The sequence below is a fragment of the Fusarium solani genome, assembly GCF_023522795.1.
Source record: "Fusarium solani strain SB1 chromosome Unknown bctg00000003_1, whole genome shotgun sequence".
Lineage (NCBI taxonomy): Eukaryota > Fungi > Ascomycota > Sordariomycetes > Hypocreales > Nectriaceae > Fusarium > Fusarium solani.
Window position 1 is genome coordinate 2,193,921 of NW_027072154.1, and position 25,743 is coordinate 2,219,663.

General features: G+C 54.4%; 8 protein-coding genes across 8 annotated transcripts; 4 read left to right on the top strand and 4 right to left on the bottom strand.

The window, feature by feature from the left end:
• Positions 1 to 469: 469 nt before the first annotated feature.
• On the top strand, positions 470 to 3,723 carry MRS44_006247 (uncharacterized protein; the record flags this gene model as incomplete). The annotated part of the gene is made up of 3 exons (XM_046281896.2): positions 470 to 483; positions 647 to 1,184; positions 1,234 to 3,723. The coding sequence occupies 3 exons, from the start codon at positions 470 to 472 to the stop codon at positions 3,721 to 3,723; spliced, it is 3,042 nt and encodes a 1,013-aa protein (XP_046140167.2).
• A 2,566-nt stretch (positions 3,724 to 6,289) lies between these two features.
• Positions 6,290 to 7,267, top strand: MRS44_006248 (uncharacterized protein; the record flags this gene model as incomplete). Its single annotated transcript, XM_065621698.1, has 1 exon — positions 6,290 to 7,267. The coding sequence occupies one exon, from the start codon at positions 6,290 to 6,292 to the stop codon at positions 7,265 to 7,267; it is 978 nt and encodes a 325-aa protein (XP_065477770.1).
• Positions 7,268 to 7,995: 728 nt separating this feature from the next.
• On the bottom strand, positions 7,996 to 13,955 carry MRS44_006249 (uncharacterized protein; the record flags this gene model as incomplete). Its single annotated transcript, XM_046268362.2, has 2 exons — positions 7,996 to 13,002; positions 13,050 to 13,955. The coding sequence occupies 2 exons, from the start codon at positions 13,953 to 13,955 to the stop codon at positions 7,996 to 7,998; spliced, it is 5,913 nt and encodes a 1,970-aa protein (XP_046140164.2).
• Positions 13,956 to 14,507: 552 nt separating this feature from the next.
• MRS44_006250 (uncharacterized protein) lies at positions 14,508 to 15,393 on the top strand (the record flags this gene model as incomplete). The annotated part of the gene is made up of 5 exons (XM_046268353.2): positions 14,508 to 14,528; positions 14,602 to 14,684; positions 14,758 to 14,840; positions 14,895 to 15,260; positions 15,353 to 15,393. The coding sequence occupies 5 exons, from the start codon at positions 14,508 to 14,510 to the stop codon at positions 15,391 to 15,393; spliced, it is 594 nt and encodes a 197-aa protein (XP_046140163.1).
• Positions 15,394 to 16,202: 809 nt separating this feature from the next.
• MRS44_006251 (uncharacterized protein) lies at positions 16,203 to 18,200 on the bottom strand (the record flags this gene model as incomplete). Its single annotated transcript, XM_046268354.2, has 1 exon — positions 16,203 to 18,200. One exon carries the CDS (start codon positions 18,198 to 18,200, stop codon positions 16,203 to 16,205), a length of 1,998 nt encoding a protein of 665 aa, XP_046140162.2.
• Positions 18,201 to 21,454: 3,254 nt separating this feature from the next.
• On the top strand, positions 21,455 to 22,762 carry MRS44_006252 (uncharacterized protein; the record flags this gene model as incomplete). Its single annotated transcript, XM_065621699.1, has 4 exons — positions 21,455 to 21,684; positions 22,231 to 22,315; positions 22,405 to 22,551; positions 22,628 to 22,762. The coding sequence occupies 4 exons, from the start codon at positions 21,455 to 21,457 to the stop codon at positions 22,760 to 22,762; spliced, it is 597 nt and encodes a 198-aa protein (XP_065477771.1).
• Positions 22,763 to 23,319: 557 nt separating this feature from the next.
• MRS44_006253 (uncharacterized protein) lies at positions 23,320 to 24,084 on the bottom strand (the record flags this gene model as incomplete). The annotated part of the gene is made up of 5 exons (XM_046274655.2): positions 23,320 to 23,616; positions 23,705 to 23,720; positions 23,786 to 23,834; positions 23,902 to 23,928; positions 24,057 to 24,084. 5 exons carry the CDS (start codon positions 24,082 to 24,084, stop codon positions 23,320 to 23,322), a joined length of 417 nt encoding a protein of 138 aa, XP_046140159.1.
• A 1,023-nt stretch (positions 24,085 to 25,107) lies between these two features.
• MRS44_006254 (uncharacterized protein) lies at positions 25,108 to 25,674 on the bottom strand (the record flags this gene model as incomplete). Its single annotated transcript, XM_046280544.1, has 1 exon — positions 25,108 to 25,674. The coding sequence occupies one exon, from the start codon at positions 25,672 to 25,674 to the stop codon at positions 25,108 to 25,110; it is 567 nt and encodes a 188-aa protein (XP_046140158.1).
• Positions 25,675 to 25,743: the final 69 nt, after the last annotated feature.

Consider the following 25,743-nt stretch of genomic DNA (forward strand, 5'->3'; position numbering starts at 1 on the left):
CGGCGAGGTACCTTGCTGTAGGTACCATCCGCGCCGCGCCGCACCCAAGGTGAGGCAGGTATCCACTCTTCCGGAAGGCGGAAGGTACCAACCGGTCATCTGCCGCCGCCTCAGGCTTAAGCCCATTTTCGCTTAGCACCCCTAGCCACTGAAACCCCCCCTGTGGCTGGCCGCAACCAGCTGCCTTCAGTGACCTCCCAGGCCACCTCCCGCTAATTCTCGGTCGTCGTCGCTGCCCTCCGAGGCTTATCCCCCACTTGGCTCTGCCAGAAACGGACCACCTGGCCTGCACCAAAATCAGCTGTCCATCCATTCAATGTCCGACGCCGAGAGCGACCGAATAGCTTCACCCAGAATAAACCCCCGGGAGCCTCAGTAACTTAGTTAAAGATCCACTCTGTACGGGCCTCATCGCCTCGGTCTGCTCACCTTGAGTCTCGCGAGCCCGGATGAGGCCGTCACGCCAGTCATGGCTTCATCGGCGTACGTCATCTTGACCCCTAAAATTCTTCCATCGCAAGTCGTCGTCTCGGGCCTTGTCCTGCAGCTCGGCCTCATGATCGTCCATTCCATCTCCTCCTTTGACTCCTGCGACATCTCTCTCCCTTTCTCCGCCATCCGCTGACCATCATCTCCACTTGTGTAGGTCGCTGAAGGATCTGTCCAAGGCGATCGTCGCCTTCCTCGCCGAGCCAACCGCCTCACTCCCCGACGAACTGACCCAAACCATCGACGCCTATCTGCGCCGAAACCAGAAGCACGATGAAGCCGCGGCTGACCGCCTCCAGGAGGAGCTCTTGTCCATCTTTGACAAGCACGTCAAGGACACGCCAGTTGCCTATGCGCCTTGGCTAAGCATCCTCCGACAGCTGCTGTCTGTCCTTCGAACACCCGAGCGCATCTTTACCTGGTGGGATTCGTGCTCAGGGATCTTAGCCAAGGGATACCCAGAAAAGGGCGTTGTGGAAGAGTCTCTGGCCATCCTCATGGAGATCATGTCTATTGCCGAGGAGAACCACGAGACTTCCGATGCCGACCTTGCCTCCAGCCCACTGATCGACCGCCTTTTCACAAGGTGGATGGAAAGGCTCTATCCAGCTGCCACTGAAGCAGTCACGAACCTTGAATACAATGAAAAGATCACTCGGGAAGCTCTTGTTGAGTTCGGGAAGAGACATCCCAAGGTTAGTCTTTCAATACCTTATCTGCGCCGACTCGTCTGACCTGATCAAGGACTTGTTCACCGCGCTGGACCGCTACTTTGTCAAAAGACAGTATCGAAAGGCGGTTTTAAGATTTCTGGGAGATTACCTTCAAAGCCAACCTCCTCATATCCACCAGATTCTCCAGACGCCCTTGTTCGGTGATATCCTCAGATGCCTGCAACAAGACACTTCAACCACACTTGTGTCGGCTGCTCTGACCGTCCTCATCATGCTCTTACCACATATGCCTAGCTCGCTAGTCCCACATCTTCCTACTTTGTTCAACATCTACGCAAGATTGCTGTTCTGGTCGCGGGAACGCGCAGGGATAGTCGAGCCACAGCCTGAAGATGGCGATCAAGCCAGCTGGGAGGTGTGTGGCTACCAGGCCGAAATCGATGACCATCCTGTCTACCACCTTCAAAACTACTACACCATTCTTTATGGCTTGTACCCTATCAACTTTATGGACTACATCCGGAAGCCTCAGAGATACTTGCGACATGCGAACGTTGCAAACGCCAACGACATGGAAGTGCAACCTACGGAAATCAGGGATCAGTCTGAGAGATTCCGAAGATGTCATCTGCTCCACCCAAACTTCTACACCCTCACCATCGATTCAGAGAAGACGGACTTCGGACGTTGGATCAAGAGCGAGGCTCCCGAAGTCGTCGCTGAGTGCATGGGTCTCTGCCTCACCACTGAATCCAACCAAGTGCTTGGACAAGGCTTGCCCTCTATTCCTGTGCCTGGAGCTGCACCGATGAGCGAGGGCTCTGCCAAGGATAGCCAGGATTCAGCACTACTCAGCTTGGCGACGACTGAGAACCAGGATGGATATCGCCTCCCTCAGTCCGCAAGCATGGAGTCACTCGCAAGCAGTCGTCGGCCTTCGGCTTTGATTCGACAAGGATCTCAGTCAAGTCACCCCTCCACCCGCGACTCAATAGATGCCAAGATGAGAGAGCCAAGTGCTGATAGTCCGACTCTACCGCCTCATCTTACACAATCGTCGTCACACACGCAACTACAGGACATGATCCAGTCCAACAAGGCCATCAAGTCAGGTCTCCATCAGTCCTTGGCCAACGACAGCGTACCATCACTATCACTCAGTCACCAAGAGTCCGTGGCAGAGCGACCTAGCGCATCGTTGCTAGCAGCACCGCCGACAATAAGCTCGCCTCTCTCACTGACAGACACGAGCACTCAAGTTGCCCATCTACAACGCCAGATACTTCTACTACAGAACGATCTCAACTTTGAGAGGTTCTTGAAGCAGCAGCATATGGCTCACATTGGCGACTTGCGAAGGCGACATATGGAAGAGGCGGTGACAGAGGCAGAAACCCAGAATCTCCTAATCACGAACCGCAACTTGAAGCATCGGTTTGAGGAAGCCAAGAAGGCCGAGATGCAGGTCCGGAGAGACTCGGAGAAGAGTCGAGCCCTCGCAAAGAAGTGGGAAGCTGATCTCTCGACCAAGCTCAAGAAGCTACGTGACGAATCAAAACGGCTCAAGGCGGATTTTGAAACACTTCAAAAGGAGTTGGATGGCTCCAAGGCAGAGCGCGACAAGTTGCGTGTCCTCCTTTGCGAGGCCGAAGTCAAGGAGCTCAACTCGAAGCAAAACATGCAATCTGTTGAGATTCACAGTGCTGAGATTGATCGACTCAAGAGCGAGGTAGAGAGACTGACAGTGGTGGAAAGGGACCACCAGGCCAAGGAACTTGAGCGACAGAGGGCTATCAACACAGCTATGGAAGCTGAGGGCAAGGTCGAGGTATTGAAGCTGCAGCTCGCCAGTCGTGACGGTGAGGTGGAACGCAGTAGGAAGCTGTTCCAATCTCAGGTAGCAACACTGCAGGCCAGGCTGTCAGAAGCGCAAGAAGGGCGGAGCCGAACTCCTCCTGTAGGGAAGGAAGCCATCGAGGCCCTGCTCGCAGCGAGCCGAGAAAAGCAAGCTGAGCTGCAGAAGCAATACGACCTGCTGATGCGCAAGTACACGGCTCTCCAGTCGTCCTTGTTGGATATGCAGACAGGGGCGACGCCAGGGCAGCTCAGAATCGAGACGTCAAACGCATCAGAAGGAGACGCCGAAACCTTGTCTATGTCGACAAGTCCGGTCATGATGAAGACACGACCACAGCGTGTGCTGTCGAGCCAGGATGTGACGGAGGGCACAGCATACAACGTGACGCCGCCTCTGGATCAGAAACCAGGGACGCCATTGTCACCCAAGTCAAGTGGTTGGGCTCATCGACCGGGGTCGCCGCTAGGGACGGACGGATCTGCTTCGGGGTCGCTCTCGATGAGTCCGGACCAGCGGTTTAGCCGTAGCGAGTCAGGACGGCTGATGGCCAGGAGCCATTCGGATCTTTTTGCGAGCGCTTCACACAACAGGCTTCGCAAGGACTCGAAGGATAAGGGACGAGAGGAGAGCGTTGCAAAAAAGGACAAGAAGCCGTCGGGTTTTAGAGGGATCCGAGGGTTCGTATATGAATCAGGAACATGACGACTATATTTAGCGAGGACGACAGATAGACGGGGCCAACCAGGAGTTGGCGTTTCTGCATGACTATCTTTTATAATTTATCTGGCCTTTGCAGGCATTGGATCGCATTGGTTAAGTTGCTTCTACATGCGTGTGTTGTGCTTGTTCGCCCATGGTAATTCGCACGATGAGCTACGTGAGACGTTCTTGGCTGATATGAGCATGTGAATCAGACAACTGAGTAGAATGTATCATATAAAAGCTCTGTTTACGTTAGATTGTTTTCTTCCATTCATGAGATCATTCTGCAATAAACTTATGATGAGATATGAGGGAGGATTTGCCAAGGATAACCAAGTCTCTGTCCGTCGTGTTATTGATGCCAACACCACACACCCAAGAACATGATACCTCTGACATATTTAGAACGGGAGGGACCCAAGGGTTTTTTCGTCCTTTTGGTACGACTCTTGATGAGTTCGTCATGGGCGCCAAATATCGAGGGGAAAGTAGCAAGCCATAGGGTAGTTGGACACTCACAAACAACCCCACCATTGCTTTGAGCATCCATGTTACCGAGACCACCAAAGACAGTGATCCAAAGCCAGCGGGATTCAGCTTTGCCGTTCATATGCCTATGTCGACCTGGATCAACTGGACAGCCTGAGGGGGCGTGGGTTGCTGAGTGAGCGGTTTGGGCTGCGTTACAGAAGCAGTCCTTCAACAATTGGACGGCTTCCGTAGCTCAGTTGGTTAGAGCGTCGTACTAATACTTCATACCGAGTAAATGGTAATGCGAAGGTCTCAGGTTCAAGCCCTGGCGGGAGCAATCCCATCGCCATCCAATTGTTCTTTTTTTGCCCTTTTTTGCGCCATCTCACGATGGTCGTGTCGTGATGTCGGTGTTGTTGGCATAAAGTCTGGGGAAGCTCGGAGCCTTAGGTAAACAGGGCTGAGGCGAGATTGTGGGGAGCGTTTTTGCGGGATGAAGCTTATTGGGCATCGGGAAGGGAGTTGGCCGACTGGCTCCTTCCCTTTCTTCTCGCTTTTGCCCAACGCATGGGCGTTAATCTCCGGGGGGGCTCGAGCCAATGTGATGGGCATATCCGCTTCATGTTGGGCTTGAGGGAAGAATGAGGTGCTGTTATTAATAAGATCGCGATCTTGGGCCAGCTGAGCCCCTGGCTGTGTGTCATGTTGTCTTGGGCGTGACGGGCTGAGGGCATGTCACGCCCGTCCATGTTTCCCCACTGACTGGTTCAGAGACAAGAGTCCAACAACTCTCGTGCGGTCTTTCTCACCCCTGTGGATCACGGGCCAAGATTGGGCGGCAGACCAGGGGGCGCAGTTGCGGGGGAAGGACAAGGCGGCTGCTCCGAGGAATGTTCCCAGGTGCTTGGTGCGACGCATGGTTTCCTTGGTGGAACAGAAGATAAGGAGAGTTGAGGCTTTTGATGTTGAAGCAGCTTGGCGGACAGATGTCATTGAGCATGAGCCGACTGCAGGATGCATGTGTGCGCACGTACATTAACATCCATGGATGGCATGCATGGCCGATCTGGTGGTTCTTGTAGGTTTAGCCCACATGGTGGATTTACCCATGATAGGGCATTTCACGGCTGAGCTGCTGTGGTGTGTGTGTGCCTCCTGTCAATGAAAAATGTAGGAGATGGCGGTGAGAAAATAAGTTAAGCTTAGCAATTGTTTATTGTCGAGCAATCTGATGATGTCTCTCCCGCAAACCAAACATTTCAAGGTGGTGGAGGAACCGAGAGAGTCGATTGGCGATGGATGACGTAGTTAAGGGCCACCACGTGAAGCTCCCCCGTTCAACTCTGGACGCTAGCGAATGTCGTCAGCGGGGGTGGTCTCCTCCCCTAAAGCGCCTGAAGCGACAGGGGAGAGAGAGAGCATGAGGATATCATGAGAGTGTGCGATGAAGGAAACGATGACTTGGGGGGTGTAATTGAGTTGAAGAAATGTCAATTGTTGAGACATGTTTTAATCAACTGAATCCTTTCCTTTCTTGATGCCTAATCCTGGCGACTTACTTGTCCGGGTATCGCCGCCGCCGTGGCCGTTGTTGATGGTGGTTGCGAGTGAGGATTTGCTTTTTCCCGACTGTGTTTGCTCTTCTTCTTCAACACCATGAGACGGGCCGTGATTCTCCTCCTCTTCCCCTCTTCTCGTTTTACTTTCTTCTAGAGGAATAAAGACCTGGTAGCCTCGTCGATTAGCCTTGTGCTAGGTTGTCGCACGTTGGATTATTAACCAACAATAACAAGACAGGCACACACCACCACCATCACCACGAGGACCGAAATTTGTTGTTGTTGCGGCCCTCTTTTTCCTTTTTGTCCATTATCTTTTTTTCCCTCTCTTTCCACACCCCCCCTCACCCCGAATCTCACCCTCCTTTTTACTCTCTCTCTCTTTTTTTGCTTCTTTCTCCCTCCCCTCCCTCTTCTTTTTCGTGTGACTCAGGTTGTGTGTGTTGTTTTTTTTCTCTTTAATTATTTTCCTTTTCAAATAAATCTGGAGGGACATCCTCCTCCTCTTCACCTCTGGGTGCCCCCCTCCCCTCATCATGTCGTCGCTCGAGGCCAAGATCGTCGTCCTCGGCGCCCAGGGCGTCGGCAAGACGTCCCTCGTCATGAGGTACTGCAAGGGCGCTTTTGACCCGGCAAAGATAACTTCTACCGTCGGCGCGAGCTTCCTTGCGAAGCGCGTCGTCGACTCTGACTCGGACACTGTCGTGCGCCTGCAGATCTGGGACACAGGTTGGTCGCTTCTACGTTCCCTCATGGGTCTACTGACAGAAATAGCCGGCCAGGAACGCTTCCGATCCATCTCCCGCCTCTACTACCGTGGCGCCAACGCCTGCATCCTCTGCTACAGCATCACCGACGCCCACTCGTTCGCAGAGATGGGCGTCTGGCTCACCGAGCTCCGTCGCAACCTCCCCAACGACGTCGTCCTCCACGTCGTCGGTACAAAGGCCGACATCGTCGCCCGCGACCCCTCGGCTCGTCAGGTCCCCTTCGAGCGCTGCATCGCCTACGTCGCCGAGAACCTCGCCCCGGGAATGGGCAGCACTCCGCCTCCGACCGCGACCCCCTACCGCGACCCTACGCCCATGTTGGGCGCCCACGCCATGTCCCCTCCGACCATCGAGCCCCGCAGTCCTAGTTCGAAGCGTAGCTCGGGCTTTTGGGCACAAGAAGTAGGCTGGGACGCTTGTCACGAGATCAGCGCTGAGACGGGCGAGGGTGTCGAGGAGGTGTTCCGCGTCGTCACCCGCAAGCTCGTCGAGCAGAACCGCAAGATGCAGCAGGCCCTCCTAACTGCCACCGCTATCCCCGGCACTCCGGGCTACGAGACGGGCATGGACGGGGGATACTTTGACGGCGCAAACCCTCGATCCAGCTTCCGCGTCGGCCGTGATCGTCGCAGCTGGCTCTTTTCCCCGGGCTTCTCCCCTGCCGTCACCGTCGAGCAGGCCGGCACCCAGGAACAGCCCCTTCCGGACGGCTGGAACCACAAGGAGCGCAAAAAGTGCTGCTAAGGACCCTGCGTTAAACGCGCGAGACTACAGTCGAGGGGTGAATTGGAGGGTGAAACGATGTAACCCCTCTTGAGGATGGCGTGTCTACGAACGAAGGAACAAAAACAACCAAACTACGAGACGAGCGAAAGAGTTCAGGATGGATGGATCAAGCGAGCGCATGCTGTGTGATACCCGGTGATTCTGGTTCTGGTTCTGCTTTTTTGGGGGGATGGTTTTGCGGGTTCAAAGCATTGGGGTGTTTTTTTCTCTCATGTTACTTGGTCTTGGCTCCTTTTTTCCTTGTTTACCCCACGATATAGCTTGTTCTTCGTTGTTTCTTTTTTGCTCTCATGACGCATCGGGCGTTTCATGTTTGTTTGCTTTTTCACTTTCTTCGCTAGGAGTTGGAGGATTATCGGTCATGAGGCTGGGCGGGCGCGGTCAAGCTTGCATCACGACATTTCTTCAGGGGATATAATAGGGAGGGGAATCATTGGGGGGGTGTTTTTTGTGTGTGTCTTGGCCACGGTTGTGTTATGGCCTTTTCTCTCTCACGAGACGTTTCTTTTTTTCTATCTTCTCTTTTTTCTTAGCTCTCGGGTCTTTACCCAAATTTCTCTCTCATCATCTTCTTCTCTCTTGGGTTCATCGTCTTTGTTACATGTAGCATATGGGTCGCCGCCAGAGTCTCGGTCTAACCCCCAGAAACACCACTTCCATTGTGTCAATACATAAATAGACTAAATTCACTTTGATCCAGACGCGGCCGCCTTCTTTGACTGGACCTCATCGTCGACCGTCGGCGGGGCGGGGATATCAACACCCTCGACCCGGTACTCGAGACCTGGGTAGGCGTCACTCACAACAAGGACGTCCAGCTTGCGAGTCTGCCCAGCCTCGGCCGGAGGAAGCTTGATGCTTGTTCTGGCAGTCGGCTTGCCACCACTCTGAAGCTTGCGGTTGGGGTGCGTAGTCCAGCCCACTCGCTTCACGGCCATGACCTCGTCACGGGCGACATCGGCAACAATGACAAACCAGCTCTCCGTCTGCGGCTTCGGGAACCTGGGGGCGTAGATGCGGGCTTCCCGCTCCACAAGCGGGTTGAGTCGCTTCAGGCCGATTGTCACCGAGAGGGCAGTGGCCTCGTCGATGGAGACGGATACGTTAGGGAGGATTGACACAGCGCGTGCGAAGCGGTTGTGCTGGCTGGTCGGAACAGAGAGCTTCTTAGCTAACTGAATCGCCTGCGGACGGGTGAGGGCGCTGATCTTGGAGAGAGGCGTATCGTTCTTGACATCAGTGTCCACCGAGGGGAGGATCGAGACCGGGGGATCAGTGGGCCAGCGAGCCGACTTGATAGACTGGAGAAGAGCCATCATCTGCAGGCAACTGGACAGATACCCGAGCTCGGTGAGGACATCGATGGAGGCCTGAACGATACGAATGGCTTGGTCGAGGACACTGGTCTGATCACCCACGTAATCAGTGATGGGCAGCTCAATCTGCGACATGTGCGCCTGGAGCAGCAGGAAGGCCTTCACATGAGGATCCCACATGGGGAGTCCAAAAGCATGACCGGGGAAGGGAAGGTTGTCGGAGAGCGTGCTGTTGACGAGGTCCTCATTGTGACGAACAGGGAGCTCGTCGTACTCGGTTGCGCGGGACATCCAAGAGAGTACGTCAAGGAATGAGGCCTGCGCCTTGGCGTGACGGACGAGATGGCGGATGGTCTTGTGAGAGAGATAGTAGTAACTCATGATCTTGCCAAGCGGCGTGGGATCGACGTCGCCGTTGGGGAACACCTCGACACACTTGGAGTCTGCCAACTCGCTGAGCGACTTGTTGACCATCTCAATCATGTACTCGTTGGCGAGCTGCTGCGCGGCGATGCTGTTGTGCTCCTCAGCCGAGATCTCGAGACCATAGTACGAAGGGTTCTTGTGCAGTCTCCGGAAGAAAAAGGTCCAGGTAAGGTAATCGAGGGCGTCCTGCTTGGTGATGATAGTCTCGGCCGACACCTCGGCGCAAAGATGGTTATCCAAGACTGTGTGCAGCGAAGATTCGACGGGGAAGCCCGTGTGGAGGAAGTGCTTATAAAAGTCCTTCTTAGCGTCCTGCGTAAAGATGCGAGCAACTCCAGAGTTGTCAAACTGGGGACGACCAGCTCGTCCCAGCATCTGCAACACATCCGTCAGGTCCATGTCCTTGTAGGCCTCAATCTTGGCGTCGAAGAACTGCGTGCCCTTGACGACGACGAGATGGGCGGGCAAGTTGACACCCCAGGCGAGTGTGCTAGTGGCGACGAGGATCTGGATCTTGTTGTTGAGGAACAGTTCCTCAGCCAGTTGACGATCTGACTCGACGAGACCGGCGTGATGCAGCCCGATGCCAAAGTTAATGGCCTCCTTGAGCGCATCATCCTTGACTCGGGAGAGATTCAGCTGCAGGTCATCCTCGTCCATGTGAAGGAACCGACGAGGGTTATCCTCCATTCCACAAAAGTTGATGAGATCCTTGGCAGTAAGACGAGTCTGTCGTCGCGAGGGCACAAAGACGATGACGGGCTTGTCGGGGCTGTGGTTCTTGACAGCTAGGAAGGTTGGGCGGTTCATGGACTGCATCAGTGGACAGAAGCCCCTGACTTCTGGGAACCCATCGATGTACAGCTCCAGGGGAACTGGACGAACCGAGTGTTTAAAGTTGAAGAGGCCCTCCTTGACACCAAGCCAGTTGCCAAGATCCGTCGCGTTGGCGCAGGCAGTCGACATGCCCAACAGACGGACGGCGTTCTTGGTTGAGGAAGCGATGTAGTTCATTCGCGAGACGATGATCTCGAGAATGGGACCTCGATCACCTGCCAAGAGATGAATCTCATCAATGATGACCAGGCTGACCTGTCGCACATATCCTCTCGTCTGCCACGAACGCGAGATACCGTCCCACTTCTCAGGAGTCGTGATGATGACATCGGCGTCTTGGATTGTTCGAGTATCGGGTGTATTGTCACCAGTCAACTCGACCAGCTTCAACCCCAAAGGCCGCGCCAGACGAGCTCCCCAGTCCTTAACACGCTCGCGGACAAGTGCCTTCATCGGGGCGATATAGACAACCTTGGACTTGGGCCTCTCCCGGAACGCCCACCACATGGCCAGCTCAGCGGCCACAGTCTTTCCACTACCGGTGGGTGATCCGAGGAGCACGTTGGCCGGAGTATGATAAAGCGTGTGGAAGATCTGAGTCTGCATGGGGTTGAAGAACTGGAATCTCTTGGCATAGATTTCCTCCAGCGCTGGGTTCTTGAGAGCCGAGATTGGCAGCGGCTGCAGATTCAACAGGTCCGTATAGACACTCTCAGTGTCTGGTCGGATGAGATGTTGAAAGGAGACTGGCGTCACCGTTTCCGCACCAAGCCATCTGTCCGACACGGCTCGGACATAGATCTGCTTCGGCAGGGGGTCAGAGAGAGGAATTGTAAAGTTCAGCTCGTGGTCATCATGGAGCTTTCTCCTGTTGAGAATGAAAAACTCATGATGATAGATCTCTGACGTCTCCGAGTTCTCGACCCAGACGTAGAAGGACTCGGAGGTGCCATGTATCTGATCGTGCCACTTGAAATCAGGAATCACATAGAGCTTGATGCGCAGGACATCTCGGTTGAGAGGCGCAATCTCGGCCTCGACGTGAACCGTGGGGAAGTTGTTGAGAATCCTGGCAATGTTCTTGCCGGCGCCTTGGTTGTGAATCAAGCCGCCAATCTCAGCCGGCTCCATGTCCTTCATGGCTTCGATCGTCAGGCTCTCCTTGGCGTCAAGCTGATTAAGAACAGACTTTGCTAAGTCGAACTGATGAAGAGGGTGCTGGAACGGCCAGATGCGTTTCTCGATCGACTTTGCCAGAGTGAGCAGCACCAAGCACTGGTGGCCCCATCGGCGGTTGAGGGCGAGCATGAATAGCGCTCGGCAGATTCGTCCTGATTGCTGAGCAACATAGTTCATATCGTTTGATAGGGCGAAATCCTCGGGCTGAGTTCGAGAGATGTAAGATTGGAGAAGAATGTTAGTCTTCGCCTGAGGAGTGTCGATGCCTCCGTCCACATCGCAAGGGATGATTTCCCGCCGCAAGTGAGTCAGCTCTTTCTCTTCGCTGTCCCTCGACTGGATGTTGTCAAACTCTCCACTCATACTGATCATCTTCAGAATGTCTGCCTCTGTAGCTTGGGGCTGCATCATGGCGTTGAACACCTGAATACTGGTGTGAAGGATATAGTACTGGCTGGCAATTCGACCAATGTCTTTGCTGCGCAGTTCGTCCGTTCTCTCGTTGTAGATGATCATCTGACACTGTTGCAGCGTCTTGGCGGCCTGAATAGCAAGTTGACGTCGTCTCTGGACCAGATTGGGGTCATCTCGAATCTCCGACCACTCGATACCATAGGTCATGGGGCTCCTCTGCATGCGAACAAACAGATACGAGTATCCAATCCACTGGACTGCATCCGGGATGGAAGTCACAGTTCCCAGCGCAATCTCGGCGTTCAAGTTGTCCACCAGCTTGGTAGAGAATTTGGACTCGATAGGCTGCTGCTCCGTTACGGCAGTCAAGTAGTGTGTGAGCTTATCGTGAGTGGTGCAGATCATGCCAATACCCGTGTCTTCGAACTGAGGACGACCAGCACGACCAAAGATCTGCAGTACGTCGAGAATGCCAAGGTCGACGAATTTACCATCCTGGGCACTGTAAACTTGGGTTCCTTTGATGACGACCGCGGCAGCGGGCAAGTTGACACCCCAGGCGAGGGTAGCGGTACAGCAGAGAACCTTCAAGACACCCTCTCCGAATAGTCTCTCCATCAGGTTTCTGTCAGATCTTGCCATACCGGCGTGGTGAACACCAATGCCCATTGACAACAGCTCTCGGATCTCCTTGGACTTGGACTGTTTGATGTCTCGAGCGGCTTGGTCGTAACCAGGGTGGTAAGAGGGATCGAAAAGGTCAGCACACATCGCCTCCATGGCCTTTTGGTTCAACATGCGAGCCGTGAGCATGGTATCTCGTCTTGAGTGGACAAACACCATGACTTGATGATCACGCTCAAGCATCTCCTTAACCTTGTCAAAGGCGACTTGGTCAAGGTTGTCTTTGGATTGCTTGGACCCGGCCTTGCCCTTGACACCAATAAAATGCTGCTCAAGGGGGACAGGTCGGAAAGACGAATCAAAGTAAAACAGACCAGCATACTTGTTGACCTTGAGGAAATCGGCCACATCGACGTAGTTGGGCAGGGTGGCACTGAGTCCGATAATTCGAATGAGCGATTGAGTGCTCTCAACCTGTCTTTCCGTTCGGGCCACGAGCGATTCGAGGACAGCACCTCTCTCGTCATGAAGCATATGGACCTCATCAATGATGAGGAGGCGGACCTTCTGGACGAGCTCTGTATCGCCAGTTCCCTTTCGAGTGACGACATCCCACTTCTCAGGGGTTGTGACGATGATCTGAGTCTGGATGATCTCGGCCTTTGTCAGTTGCATATCACCGGTGTACTCTCGACACTTGATGCCAAGCCAAGCCAGACGCTTGCCTAGCTTCTCCGTGACTTCAGCAGCAAGAGCCTTCATGGGAGCAACGTAGACAATTTTGAAGTCTTCGGCATTGACGAAAAAGTCGGTGGCCGCTGGATCCTCAAATGGGTTGGGCTCAACATTTTGAGCAATCGTTTGGAGAATGGTGAGCATGGCAGCATCAGTTTTACCCTGAACAAGTTAGCATTGGGACTTCGAACATCGGACGAAAGACTTACAGCACCAGTAGGGGCACAGATCAACATGTTCTCGCTGGTCTTGTGTGCAACAGGATAGACAAGACTCTGCATACGGTTGAGCGTCTTGTAACCCTTGAAAGTGTTTCGACACAGCCCGTTGAGCTCCTTGATGGGGATGAGTCTCTGGCCTGGGCCAAGGACGCCCTTTCGACCAGCTGGGATAGAGTACTCCTCGTACTTGTCAAACTGCTTCCGCTCACTGCCCACTGGCAGGCCATACTTCTTTCCGGCATAACTGAGGGTGTTTCCAGCGCTGTATGACTTGTAGACATGAGGGTAGTGAGGCTCTTTGGAATGAGCTGGTGCAAGAGTGGCAGTCTTGTGTGCTAGGTCTTGACGACGGAGAGCATCCTCCCTCTGGGACTTGTTCAAAAGTCGGGGTCCAGTTGAGGATTGTTGGTTTTGGCTGTTGACAGCAGAAACGATTTCGTCTCTGTGACCTAGAACCTCGATGATAAAGTCGAGATCGTCGAATCCGACAAGGTCGGTAAGCTGGATTTGGAGCTCATCATCGGAGCGACTAGACGAGAGAACACTCATAATCTGACTCTCAAACACATCGGCAGAGAGCCCGTTCTTAGCCGCAATACCGGAACACTTTATGGCGAACCATTCAGCGCTGTAATCAGCTACAGCTGAGCCGTCAATGGCGGCCTCTCCATCAGCAAAGTCGCTGCTGAAAGCATCCTGGTCATCATCCGAGATAAAGTCCCAGACATCCTGACCACTGTTTCCAGAAGAGTAGCCGCCAAACTCATCTTCGTCGACATCTCCATCGACGGGGCCGTTTTCCTTGGGGATCTTGAGGTTGGCGATGGCCTCTTGCATAGCTGCAAACTGTTCCCTCCACTGTGCCTCGGCGGCACTGAGTTCCGAAGACGCCATGATTGGATTTGTGAATGACAAAGATAGTTCCTGAATAGGTCTCCGTGTGATCGAAAAAAGACGTGTATTCTGCGTAATGTGTGAAAGAATTCAATATCCTGCTGCCTGAACAAGCAGCAGTCGCGGCCTTTTTGATATCGCTGACCTTGACTGAGGTTGCTTGTCGTGGATTGGTTCACGACGGTGGCCCTCGTAGAGTCATACCGCTCTGATAACCCCCACCTCGCTATACAAGCCCCCGCCACAGGCGCCACAGAAGGCTCAAACTACCTAAACTTGGCAATCGCAGCGGCCTAGCCAAGGACCCCGTCAGCCCGTCGTGGGGAACATGTGACGCCCTGACCCGGGCCTGGCCTGGCCTAAAGTCCTACCGACCTCCGTGAACGACGGGCGGGCATGGGCGCATCTATCTAGCCGGGCTGGCCTCATTCTTCCTTTTTACATATAACCTTCCCGCCTTCTCCTATCGTCGCCCGCTTGCGCTCCCGACCGCACACTCTCTGTCCTCTATAACTCAAATCGCACGCCTATTATCGACTCAATTCCGCCATCATGAAGCTGCACTACATCGGCGTACGCTACAACACCCACCCCAGTGCCCCTCACCGACCGACCGAGTTGGGCTAACACAGCTTGTTGCGACCAGATCCTCCGAAACGAGAGCCAGCCCGCTCACGAGATTGTCGCTGAGAAGGAGCTCAGCAGCTACTCACGATTCACACGCAACAAGTCAGTCTTCAGTTTCGGGTCCTCGTTTCAAGGGTCCCGACGCATAACGCCCAACTAACCCAATCTCCTCCAGCTATGGCGAGTTCATGACCCTTTTCGCAAAGACCGTCGCCGAGCGCACCCGTCCCGGCCAGCGACAGGATGTCGAGGAGCAAGGTACATCAGATTCTGCCGCATAAACCATTCAGACGCTCACGCGCGATCTTACAGACTACACCTTCCACGCCTACGGCCGCACCGAGGGCGTCTGCGGCATCATCATCTCGGACCACCAGTACCCTGCCCTCGTGGCGCATCAGCTCCTCAGCAAGGTCGTCGACGAGTTCCTCTCCAAGAACCCTCGATCCGGCTGGGCCAGCGGCACACCCACCCTCGTCATGCCCGAGCTCAAGGAGTACCTCACAAAGTACCAGGACCCCCAGCAGGCCGACAGCATCATGAAGATCCAGAAGGAGCTCGACGAGACAAAGATTGTCCTCCACAAGACCATCGAGAGCGTGCTACAGCGCGGCGAGAAGATTGACGACCTGGTGGCCAAGAGTGACGGCCTGAGCGCTCAGAGCAAGATGTTCTACCGTATGTTAACCCCCCCTTTTCGGTCTCTCGGGCGTCCATGATCCCCGGGTGTCAAACTTGCGACTCAGCTGACTAACGTTTCATCTCGACAGAGCAAGCCAAGAAGCAGAACTCGTGCTGTGTTCTGATGTAATGAATCATTTCGTTTTTCCGGCGTTGAACGTGGCTTCTTTTCAGCATACATGGGAATGTCGGTATTGAGATTGGTTAACTACCTACCTATTCGTGCGGCGCAGATACTTTCCAATCGTTTCGTCCACCATTCGTTCGCGGGGCCATGTCGTTTCGTTACAGCAGCTTAACTAGACTTTTTGATATGGGCCAAGGGAGGAAATCATCACATCACATCACATCAACTACGCGTGGGAGCCTCGGCGGGTAGAGTTGCTAATGATGGGAGAATCGTGCCTTGTATTTCTTTTATATAGTCCCAACAAACGGACACAGAGATGAAGTTGAAAAAAAAAGACGTTTCGACCAAATGTGAAAAAAACCTGTTCTTGAGAAAAAAAATCCGTTCTTAAGAAAACCCCATCCCCCCTTTGTGACAAAAACTCCAGCAAGATGCTTGCTTCCAGGGGGTTTTAGTTTTTCGCTCTCCCTGTCCTGCCAATCCGATGCTTCTCCTGCGCCTTGCTGCAACTCGTAACTCGTGGTATCCCAATCTTGGCCATCAAGGCTGCTGTTTTGCTTGCTCTTTAAAAAAAAGACAAAGGGAAAAACGTTGTTTTGGAGGGATGGTTGCCCTGAGGTGGATGCAAGAGGTCGACTCATGCCAGTGAGGCCTCTGCGAGTTGGTTGCTGCCAGAGCTTTTGAAAAAAGGGGTATTTTGTAAAAAAACATGTGGGTGAAAAGAAGTATAAGAAGGTCTAAAATGTCCAACATAGGGAAGAAAAGGTAAAGGTAAAGGTGTTGTTGTATGTGAAATATGGAGTGTCTCTTCAAGGTCCCTCGAGAATCACCCTCTCACTCTTGCGATGCATCTGCCATGTATCTGGCGAGTGGGCCAGCTCTCCCCTAGGATGCACAAGCACCGGGGTTGCTGTCTTGGTCTCGGCGAGGCGCTCGTTCTTCTCGATGGGAATGTAAGCTCCGGCTGGTGCCATGGGGTTACTGTCGCCTCTTCGTCTCACGCTCGGGTTGCTCTTCAGGGGATGGAGCATCTTGCGCTGCTGATGCGATACGCTGATCTGGCGGGCGATGGAGATCTCGACGGCGTTGCGGAGGGCATCCTCGGGGTTGTTCTCCGGAGGTCTGATGACGGTGATCTTATCCGGTGATGCTAGGGATGACGGAGGAGAGAGCTTCTTGGAGGTTTCGGGGCTGGATGATGTGATGGATGCTGGAGGAGAGACCATGCGCCATGAAGGTTCTGAGGGTGACAATTGAGGGTGCCCCCGTACAAAACGGGCCTCTGAAGCTTCGTCGTCTGTATGCGCGGGAGAATCGAGGATAAGGCTAGAGGTATCGGGCGTGAAAGGAGAAGGCGCCTTCGAACGAGCGGTAGGTGAGATGAGCGGCACAGGTGATGTTCCCCGGGTAGGAGTGAGATTCCGTCTGTTTGGAGAAGAGCCTGCTCTGCGTACGCTGAACTTGGAGACGAGTTTCGGTGCGTTCTGAGACGGCTTTGGGACCTGGACGATTCGGGCCTGTGCGGTTTCTTGTACCTCATCCTGGAAAGATGCTTGCACGGGCGATATGAGAGCGGGGGAGGTGTGGGCTCGGTTTCGAGGAGAAGGCAGCGGCTTCGATGTGTCTGCGCCTACTACTATGGTCGGTGAAGGCTGGGGTGAAGTTGCTCTCCGTGGCCGTGAGTGATCGTCCTGTTCCTCGGCAACTCCATCACCAATCGTTTGGAGACGGTCCAATGTGGCATGTCGTCGAGCAAGGAGCGATGAAGCGGACGAGGTCGTGGCCTGCGTTTGGAGCACGCCGTTAAACATGACGCTGTATCGCTCCATCTTTATGCTGGGGATCTCGATATCAAGCAGAGACGCAGTAAGTTGGGGCATGGGAGGTACTGGGGGAGGTGGAGGAGGAGGAGGAGCTGCCGCTGCCGCCTTTTCTGCTCTTCTCCTCGCCGAGTCTCCACGGAGTGCTCTCAATGACATCTTGCGGCCTATGCCCCCTGATGAACTCGACTCCTTCTTCACTTCTTTTGAGGGTTTCCTCTCGATGCCTGTTGGCTTTTCTTTTGTGAGTTTGCCTGGCGACAAAGGCTTGAGGTCTGTCGGGGTTTTCAGGTCCGCTGGTATCGGTGGCGGTGGTGGTACTTCTGGCTCATTCGGTACGGGTTCTGTCTGAGACCGTATGACAATGGGCGTGTGCTTTGGTGTCTTCCTCTGGTCTTGTGCCGCGCCTGCAGAGGCAAGTGACGTTGTAGATGCGTTAGGCGTGTCCGTCATGGACCGCTGAGGCTGTGCCGGGCGGGCAGCTCGCTTCGACTTTGAACGAAATATTCCCCATTTCCGTGTCTTTTGCTGCGTGTCGTCGACAGGTTCAGGCGCGGGCTCTGGTATCTCGGCTGCAGCGGTGTTGGTTCTTTGCGGGTTCCACGCCGCGATCGGCGTGAACTCGCCTACTTGTGTTGGGCTTCCTATCGCCATGCCGATGGCAATAACACCGGTTTCGCTAGAGTCTCCTATGGAATCCGGCGTCGAGGTCCGCACCATAGTCATGCGTGTTAGTGACGAGCTCCGGGGGCTGGTGTCGGGAGACGGTGGTCGGCCATGGATGGGAACATGGAATGCGGTTACGTTGTTGGCCTTTCGGGAGCTCTTGAGGGCGAGGGAGAGGTCGTCTCTTGAAACTCGCTTGTCGAGAGCGTGCCTGTCAAAGAGGTTGTGGGTGTCTGTTCGGTCAGCCGTGAAGCTTCCTCTGCGTCGGTTGGAACCGGCTGCAGCAGATACAGTGGCGGCTCTCGATAGTGTAGGAGGCATGACTGAAGATCGCTTCGCTCACTCACTCACTCGCTCGCGATCTTGCGGCGGGGAGGGATGATGATGCGGAGTGTCGAGAATAAATTGGGCTGGCAGAGGAAGCGGGGGGTATGGGTAGAGTAAAGAGTGTGAGTCCCGTCCTGTTTTGACCGCCAATCCCTTGTATCGACAGGGTCTGATACAGCAGATGGTTCACCAAAAGACCAAGTTCCCAGGGGCCCGGGATCCTCGTCAAGAAGGGACAGTATCGGTGATATAGACGTCGAGTTAGGTTGCCCCCCCGTCTCACAAGGACCACCCCGCCTTTGCCGGGAGCCTATTGTATGAAGCTGTAGATTTGAATCCGGACTAATGCGGTTAAACGGCCGGCTAGAAGCAGGGAACTGGGTCCCTGGATGACGATGCGGCGAACAAGGATGGTTTGTAATAAGCGCAGAGCAATTTTGTTGTCGAAAGAGCCCATCCCCGGATTGGCTGCCGAGAGCAAATGAGTCCTATGCGGGCGATGCTTGCTTGGGAAGGAATGGATGGCAAGATGGGATGGACGGACGCAACGTCAGCTTATTATCATGCTCGTCAACCGACAAACGAGATATGATGTGCTGTTTTGGGAAGACGGAGGGGTCCAAGGGGGTCCTGGGGCTGCGTTTTGATACTTGAGAACTCTTGTGTGAACGGGCCAGCAGACGGCAACTCGCCCGCACGTTTGAGGTTGATGAGGCGGTTCTTCAGAATTTAGATCCAAAAATGCCCTTTAACCGCATGAGGGCTCTCTGGTTACTGGCGCTACTTGCGCTGTCGGCCGTTCATACGTGGTCCGAACCAAGCGCCAAAGCTGCCGACGAGGGAGCCCTGTCGTTGCGAGGTGGGACCTGGGGGTTGACACGGTCTGTCTCGTGTGTCAGAAATCTGGAGGGATGGACAAAAAAGAGTCAAGCCGGTCGTGTGTTTTTCAGCAGACAGCGTTACACAGTCACATTGCCTGCCTGCCTGCGAGCCTGCCTCCGAGTTTCATGATTTAGCGGCACTTCTGACTGCCTACATGATCCGTCGTGATATACGCATGCATCAATCAGCTGCGTCTAACCGCCAAACGGCCATCCCGAGATGGACCATGGCCTTATTACTGCGTAGCACGTAGCAACAAGGACACATCGTTGTCTAATAAGCCCCCTCGCCCCCCCCCGGAACAGCCCCAGGCCCCATGTCGACCCTTCGATGTAACGCCGAATCGCATCGACAATCTTTCAGGTGTTGCAGCGCAGCGACTTGTCAAAGCCTGGGCGTGGGCGGCTCGCTCGGTCACTCACGATCCCTGTCCTGACCATGGACGGCACTTGACCTCACACCGCAACAGGGCAAATGCTGGCATTGGATCACAACTCAAAAGGTTCTGGAACCATTCTGGGGCGCACACGTCGCAGTTGATGAATGCATGCGACTACGCGGCGCTGGGCAAAGCTTGGGTCTCATGTTCGGTAGTCAAAATACCTTCTCTCTGTCTCTTCTGCGACAGCCGGGTGGTTGATTTTAAATTGGAGGAACGCGCGCCAAAATGTTCCCCCCAAACCCACCCCTTCACAAGCAGGAACTAGTCTCAGGGAAAAAAGCAAACCACCGATCCAAAACAGCCGCAGAAAACCTGCTCTTCTTCTGCCGGTCAGCCACAGGGCCAGGCCGCACACGCGACCCCGTTGTTTCCAACGGTTTGGCTGGACAAAACAATATGCTACGCTACGCTATGTAGAACAAGCGGTTCCCGTTCTTCTAGAAGTTCAGGTGGCGCACATGGTCAAGCTGCTCCCGCGCGGCTCGTAAAGACCGGCCTCGCCGGCGTCGCCCAGAGCTGCACCCGTCCTTCATCTCACTTACACGGGGGGAGCAATCACCAGGCTAGCGCTTCGAATAGGGCTGACGGTCAAGTTGAAGCTATCCCCCTCAGATCAGGCCCTCGTGAGTCCCCAAGGTCCCGAAAAGGGAAGCTCAGGAATAATAGCGCATCCGTCGTTCGTCATTGGATCGCTAGGTTCATCATTCGCCTCTCCCTCATCAACCCAAGGACCTCAGGGGCTCTGTCTGCTCTGTTTCATGTTGCCCACCACCAAGTCGACCGGGATTTCTGTGACGCGTCTCAGATTGCCAATTTCCAGGGGTCCTTTCTCTAAGGCCTCCCTCACACGGGCCAGAGGCGTTCACCCCGGGGGAGACCAGCCCTGAGGCTCGTGAGCGATCTTCAACAGAGTAGCATTCAAGGCGTCGGGCCTCGGAACCGCTCGCCGTTGATGCGAAGGCTACCCAAGACAGGGCAGCAATCTGTTTCACTCCGGCCAATACCCGCTCCTGGGCAATACCGGCAATGCTATTGTTCTTAACAGACGACATAAGACGTGAAACATCCTAGGATCCTCGTTGTCTAAGTAAGCGGCTGTTGTGCTTGGTCCGACTTTAAAGAGCCGGGCCTGTCGATAATTATTGTAGAGATCATAGTTGGCATGCATTGCACAGGGACAAAGAGCACCGGTAAACTCAGGCGGTAATAAAAAGTCGGCCTGTGCTCGTCCACCAGGTATCCGAGGAGAGCCAATGCTGCCCTCTTATGATTAAAGTTCGGTAGTATTGCCGAATGGACTCTTCATTTTAACAACGGCCAGGACACGTCAGACGATGGAGTCTTGTTAGGGATCAGGCAACGAGTTGGTTGCCATCCTCACATCTTTTGTTTCCAAGTTGCTTTTCTCTCTCAACATTGTAGCCATTATTGGAAACAGGCCGCCACAATCGTTGTTTCGCCGAACGACGAAACCGAGGCGCATGTTGAGAGTCTTGAGAGTGTCACATCATCGTAATGTTCTCGTCAGATTCGGCCTTATTCCTCTCAAGTTTCTTCTGACTCGAAGCTCAAGATAGAGTCCTTGGCACAACGCGATGCTATTAGAATTCTAGCCTTGAACTCCTGGCGGATGTTTCCGTCTGTACCAGCGGCCCGTACGAGCTTCCCGTGCCTCTGGCGCCAACACCAAAGCTGCAGCCCCTCCCAGTGACGTCGGATGATGAAATGAGGGTTGTCTCTGTCTCTTGTCCATCACGAGCTTCAGAGTAAGCTTACTTTGTGTGTGCTGCAACGCACAGCCTCGCAAAGGGACGTCCAATGTAAAGCATCTAAGCAGAGTAGAAAAAAAGCTGAGTAAACAATGCGTGCCTGGATCACACGTCACACAATCACAAGCCCAGCTTCGACAATGGCAACATGCAAAATGCGTGACATGAAGCAAGGCGCGCTGATCATGCCGGCTGGCTTGGGAACCGTTGAGTCGCAGCAAGTCGACGGTACATTAACCGACACCGCTCCTACACCGCATGTCCTGGTAGATCTACCCATTAGCGGGGGGTCATCACCCTCACGGCCCAAAAATACCTTGCCTCACTGCAGAGGACGCCCTTGCTGGGCTGCTGGCTGGGCAGCAGCAGCAGCAGCAGCAGCTCAGTCAGTAACAATTTTTTGGCGGGGACGGACGGAGCCTAGAGTGGAGGGGCAAATGGAAAGCTCCAGAGAATCACAACATCCAGTCCAGTCGTCGGACGGCCAAAGGCCCCAACTCGACCTCCCCCGCCAAACCTCCAAACCTTCAAAACCTCGCGCCGCAACTTGAACCTCCTCCGATCTTGGGCCTCCCGTCGTCCTCCTTGTACTTTTCAGCATCCCCGCCTATAGCCTCTTCTTCTTTTTGCTCTCTTCAGTCCTCTTCCATCACCATGTCGTGGCAAGGTCAGTAATCATCCCCCATCCCACCTTTTCCCCTCCCCCTCCCCCTCCATCGTCTGGTTCCCTCATCACCGCCTCTGGATAACCCCACCTTGAAGTGCACATTTTTGAGGTTTTCAAGAAAGCTGACGTGACGGCTTTCTCGCCGATATAGCATACGTCGACACTAGGTAATTCTACACCTAATCCTCAGTCATGACCGCGGCCTCCAGCCGTCTTGATCCCGACCGAGTACCGAGCCGATGCTGACCTCTATCAACACAACAGCCTCGTCGCCACCGGTCACATCGACAAGGGCGCCATCGTCAGCGCTGCTGGTGACAGCGCCTGGGCCTCTTCCTCCGACTTTCAGGTACAGAACCTCGTCCTACAGCCGGACGGTCCTCTGATGCTATATACGCCGTCTTTGTCCGAGTCCGTACTGACTCTTCCCACCTACAGCTCAAGCCCGAGGAGATGAAGGCCATCTCCAACATTGTCAGCGGAGACCAGGCCGCCATCGACAAGGCCTTTGGTGAGGGTCTGTACATCGGCGGCGAGCGATACGTCTTGACCCGAGTTGAGGGCCGGAGTCTCTACGCCCGAGCGGTACGGATACCGAGCCCCACGAGAGCTCTCTCCATAGCCATCCCTCACCGCATATGCTAACATCTGACTCCAACAGGGCCGCCTCGGCGTCGCAGTTGCCAAGACCACCCAGGCCATCGTCGTCGGCCACCACGGCGAGGCCCAGGTTGCCGGCAACGCCACCAGCACCGTCGAGGCCCTCGCCGACTACCTGATCGGCCAGGGTTACTAAATATTCGCGAGTACGGGATGGGATCCCCTTAGGGAGCGCCAAGAACGCTGTCTACCCGCGGCCCGGATAGGCATCGCAGCTGTGACGAGCTGGTGTTGAGAGGAGGGCTTTTGTTTTAAAGCACTGGGCGGTGAGCCCGAGCGTCGACCGGCGAGGAGGACATTTTCTTTGTTTGGCCAGGAATCGTCCAAACGAATTTGTTTCTACAACGATTCTGCATATAGGCAATCCAAGTGCCCTCCAAATCTTCCCATACAAGTCTTGTTCAGCATGGTGAACTGAAATGTCCAACTGACTGTATTCGCTGTTACGCCAAACTGCTCCGCCGGTTCAAGCAGACAAGGTAATATACAGTGCTTTTGTCCCTCCCAATGTACTCGTGACATATTCCTTTCATAAACGCCGATGCCGGGATTCCAAGCCAATATGCTCCTCCCTGAACTCCGCCTCTGGCACTCTACCAAATCAATGCGACTCCCCACAAGCTCCTGGGCCTCTTGAACATGGACTCGTTTCGTCACAAATCTGTATTCCCTGGAAGAACCGACTTAAACCACCTAGACAGGAAGCTCGGCGTTGCGTCGACCAAGACCAATCCTGTCGACGAGCATTCCGATATAGGGCCCTACGACGGGCAGGCCACGCGCGAAGCTAGCAATCGTACCGAGGAAGTCTCCAAACAGGATGATTATGCCGTACGCCTCGACGAGGAAGCCGATAAAGGTCCATTTCATGAGAATAAGGATCAAGCCGAGGAAGAAGGCGGCGGTGCCCTTAGCCTTTTGCTTTCGAGCAAAGAAGAGGAGTGTCTTTTGAGGTCCGATGATGATTGTCAAGCCGATGAGGAAAAGGATCTATTCGTGTGGGGGACATGTTAGCTTCGGGTTCTTGCATCGCTCGTTGGTTCGTGGGGATCGAGGAAAGGGAGGGAGGGAGTCGTACATTTCCCATGGCAAGCCTGTAAGCAGTCAGCATCGTCAACAACAGGACGACGGGTACTCGGAAAAACTGGATGAGACTCACATGGCTCTATCAAAGAACAGCATCACACCTCCGATGAGGAAGAAGCCTCCTGCATGACAAGTCATCAGCCATCATGGCTCGCTATGCGCCGAAGCTCTGCGCGAGCGCATACCTACCGCCAGAGCAGAAGACAACTCCAATTTCTAGTGACAGCAGTTAGCATTGCTAGTCCTCCTCGACTTGTCCATGCGCGGTGGTCCAATGCAACTCAGGGTCCGAATAGGAAGATGGTCGCGAGGGCGCGTGCAGGCACAGGAAGGCACAGACGTACTTTGGCTGTCTGACATCCACATCGACATGTTGGGCGGTTTGGTTTGGTATAGCTTTGCTGGTCAAAATATGGATGGAGGCAAAGACTGGGGGATAACAACGATCGGGAATAACTGCGCGAGACTGGACTTGTTGCGAGGAGAGGAATTGGTTGCAGGGCGAAGCTGGATGCAAGATTACACCAAGGTCGATGTTTCGTTTTTGCTACACGTGGTTCCTGCCTTTATCAGCTCTCGCCGCCCTCAAGGACACGCAGCAGCCACCCACCAGAGGTCCCTTCCCTTCCCTTCCGTCCCAGGGGCGCATAAAGTCCTCTGAGCGTTTGGGGCTCAAATGCTGATGGACAGGGCCCTGCCCAAGAGGGCTAGGGGAGATGTGGCCCCCTGGAATGGGAGGGTGGCGATTGGCTGCCGTGGCCGAGGTGGGTGGGTGCAGGCTTCAGTTGAAATTTCGCTGCGAGTTTTACGAGACTTTGCTTCTTCACCTTGCATTCTCACATTCTCGAAATGATCATGGCTCACACGACCATCTCGTTTGATCCCGCGGCGATTCCGATACGATTAACCGCATAGGGGATCTCTTCACGGTAAGGGATACAGCAAGAATGGAGGTTCTACAAGCAAAACCCAACACATGTTCTATTGTCTGAACTTCTTCACCCTGGATGGAACCATCAATCAACACAACAGATGGAGCTGCCCTTGCATCCCTCCTTTCTGTACAACCTGCCGCGACGGCCAGCGGCGTTCTTCGCCCTGGCAACTGAGACACGTCTCTTCCCCATACGTTCTCGGTAGTTTGTCGACCTAGGCGGAGAGCAACCGCGATCACGATTAAGCCGGAGCGTCAATTGCCATCCCTTGGCCGAGAGGCCTTGGGTGCATAGTTGGGGCTTGACTTTGTTGGTCCGACACTCGTATGTGTCTCTAGCTATTCTTTGCGTAGTGTGTGTGCCTTGTAGTTCCTTGCCGAGCTCGACTATCCATCCGCCCTCTCTTGGATTATGTAAAAATCATCGCTTTAATTAGGTGTATAATGTTAAGAGTCCACGCTCATTTCAGAACCGTGTGAGCACCACGGGCCTCGAGGAATTGTTCTGCAGCACCCTGAGGTAGAGTTCTGATGAGACCAAAGATCTCCTTGTTGTGATACCTCAGTCGCGTCTTGGGGTCGAGGTAGGGCGCTGGCAATCCCGTCACATCACAGTAGTGTTTGTTGTGCGCCAGAGACGGCGCTGACTCGATGTTTGTGTACGTAGCAGTGGGAGCCGAGACAGGGCCACCCGTAGGCTTGAGGCTCTTCTCGAGGACGAGCTTCGAAAGGCTGCGCGACGCCTGGGCGAGGTTCGGGGGCTCTTTGCCGTTCTCGGTGGCAGGTGTTGAGGTGCCGCTGGTCGAGAGGCCATCGTCGGCCGGGGTCGCGTTGCCGCTAACATCCATGGGCGTGCCCATCGCTGAAGCTTCCCGTCGCGAGGCATCGCCGACGATGGCCTTCAGATTCTTGTTTCGACGCTGGTTCGGCTTCCAGGTTGAGCTGCGAAACTTCTTGTGGGTTGAATGGATGTCGAGCTTCTCGATGAGCTGCTGATGGGCGATCTGCGCCTCGGTAGGGGCGGCCATTTTCGCCTATTCCTGGCGGATGATATTCGATGAGATTGCGATAGAACTTGATTAAAAGTTGGAATGTTG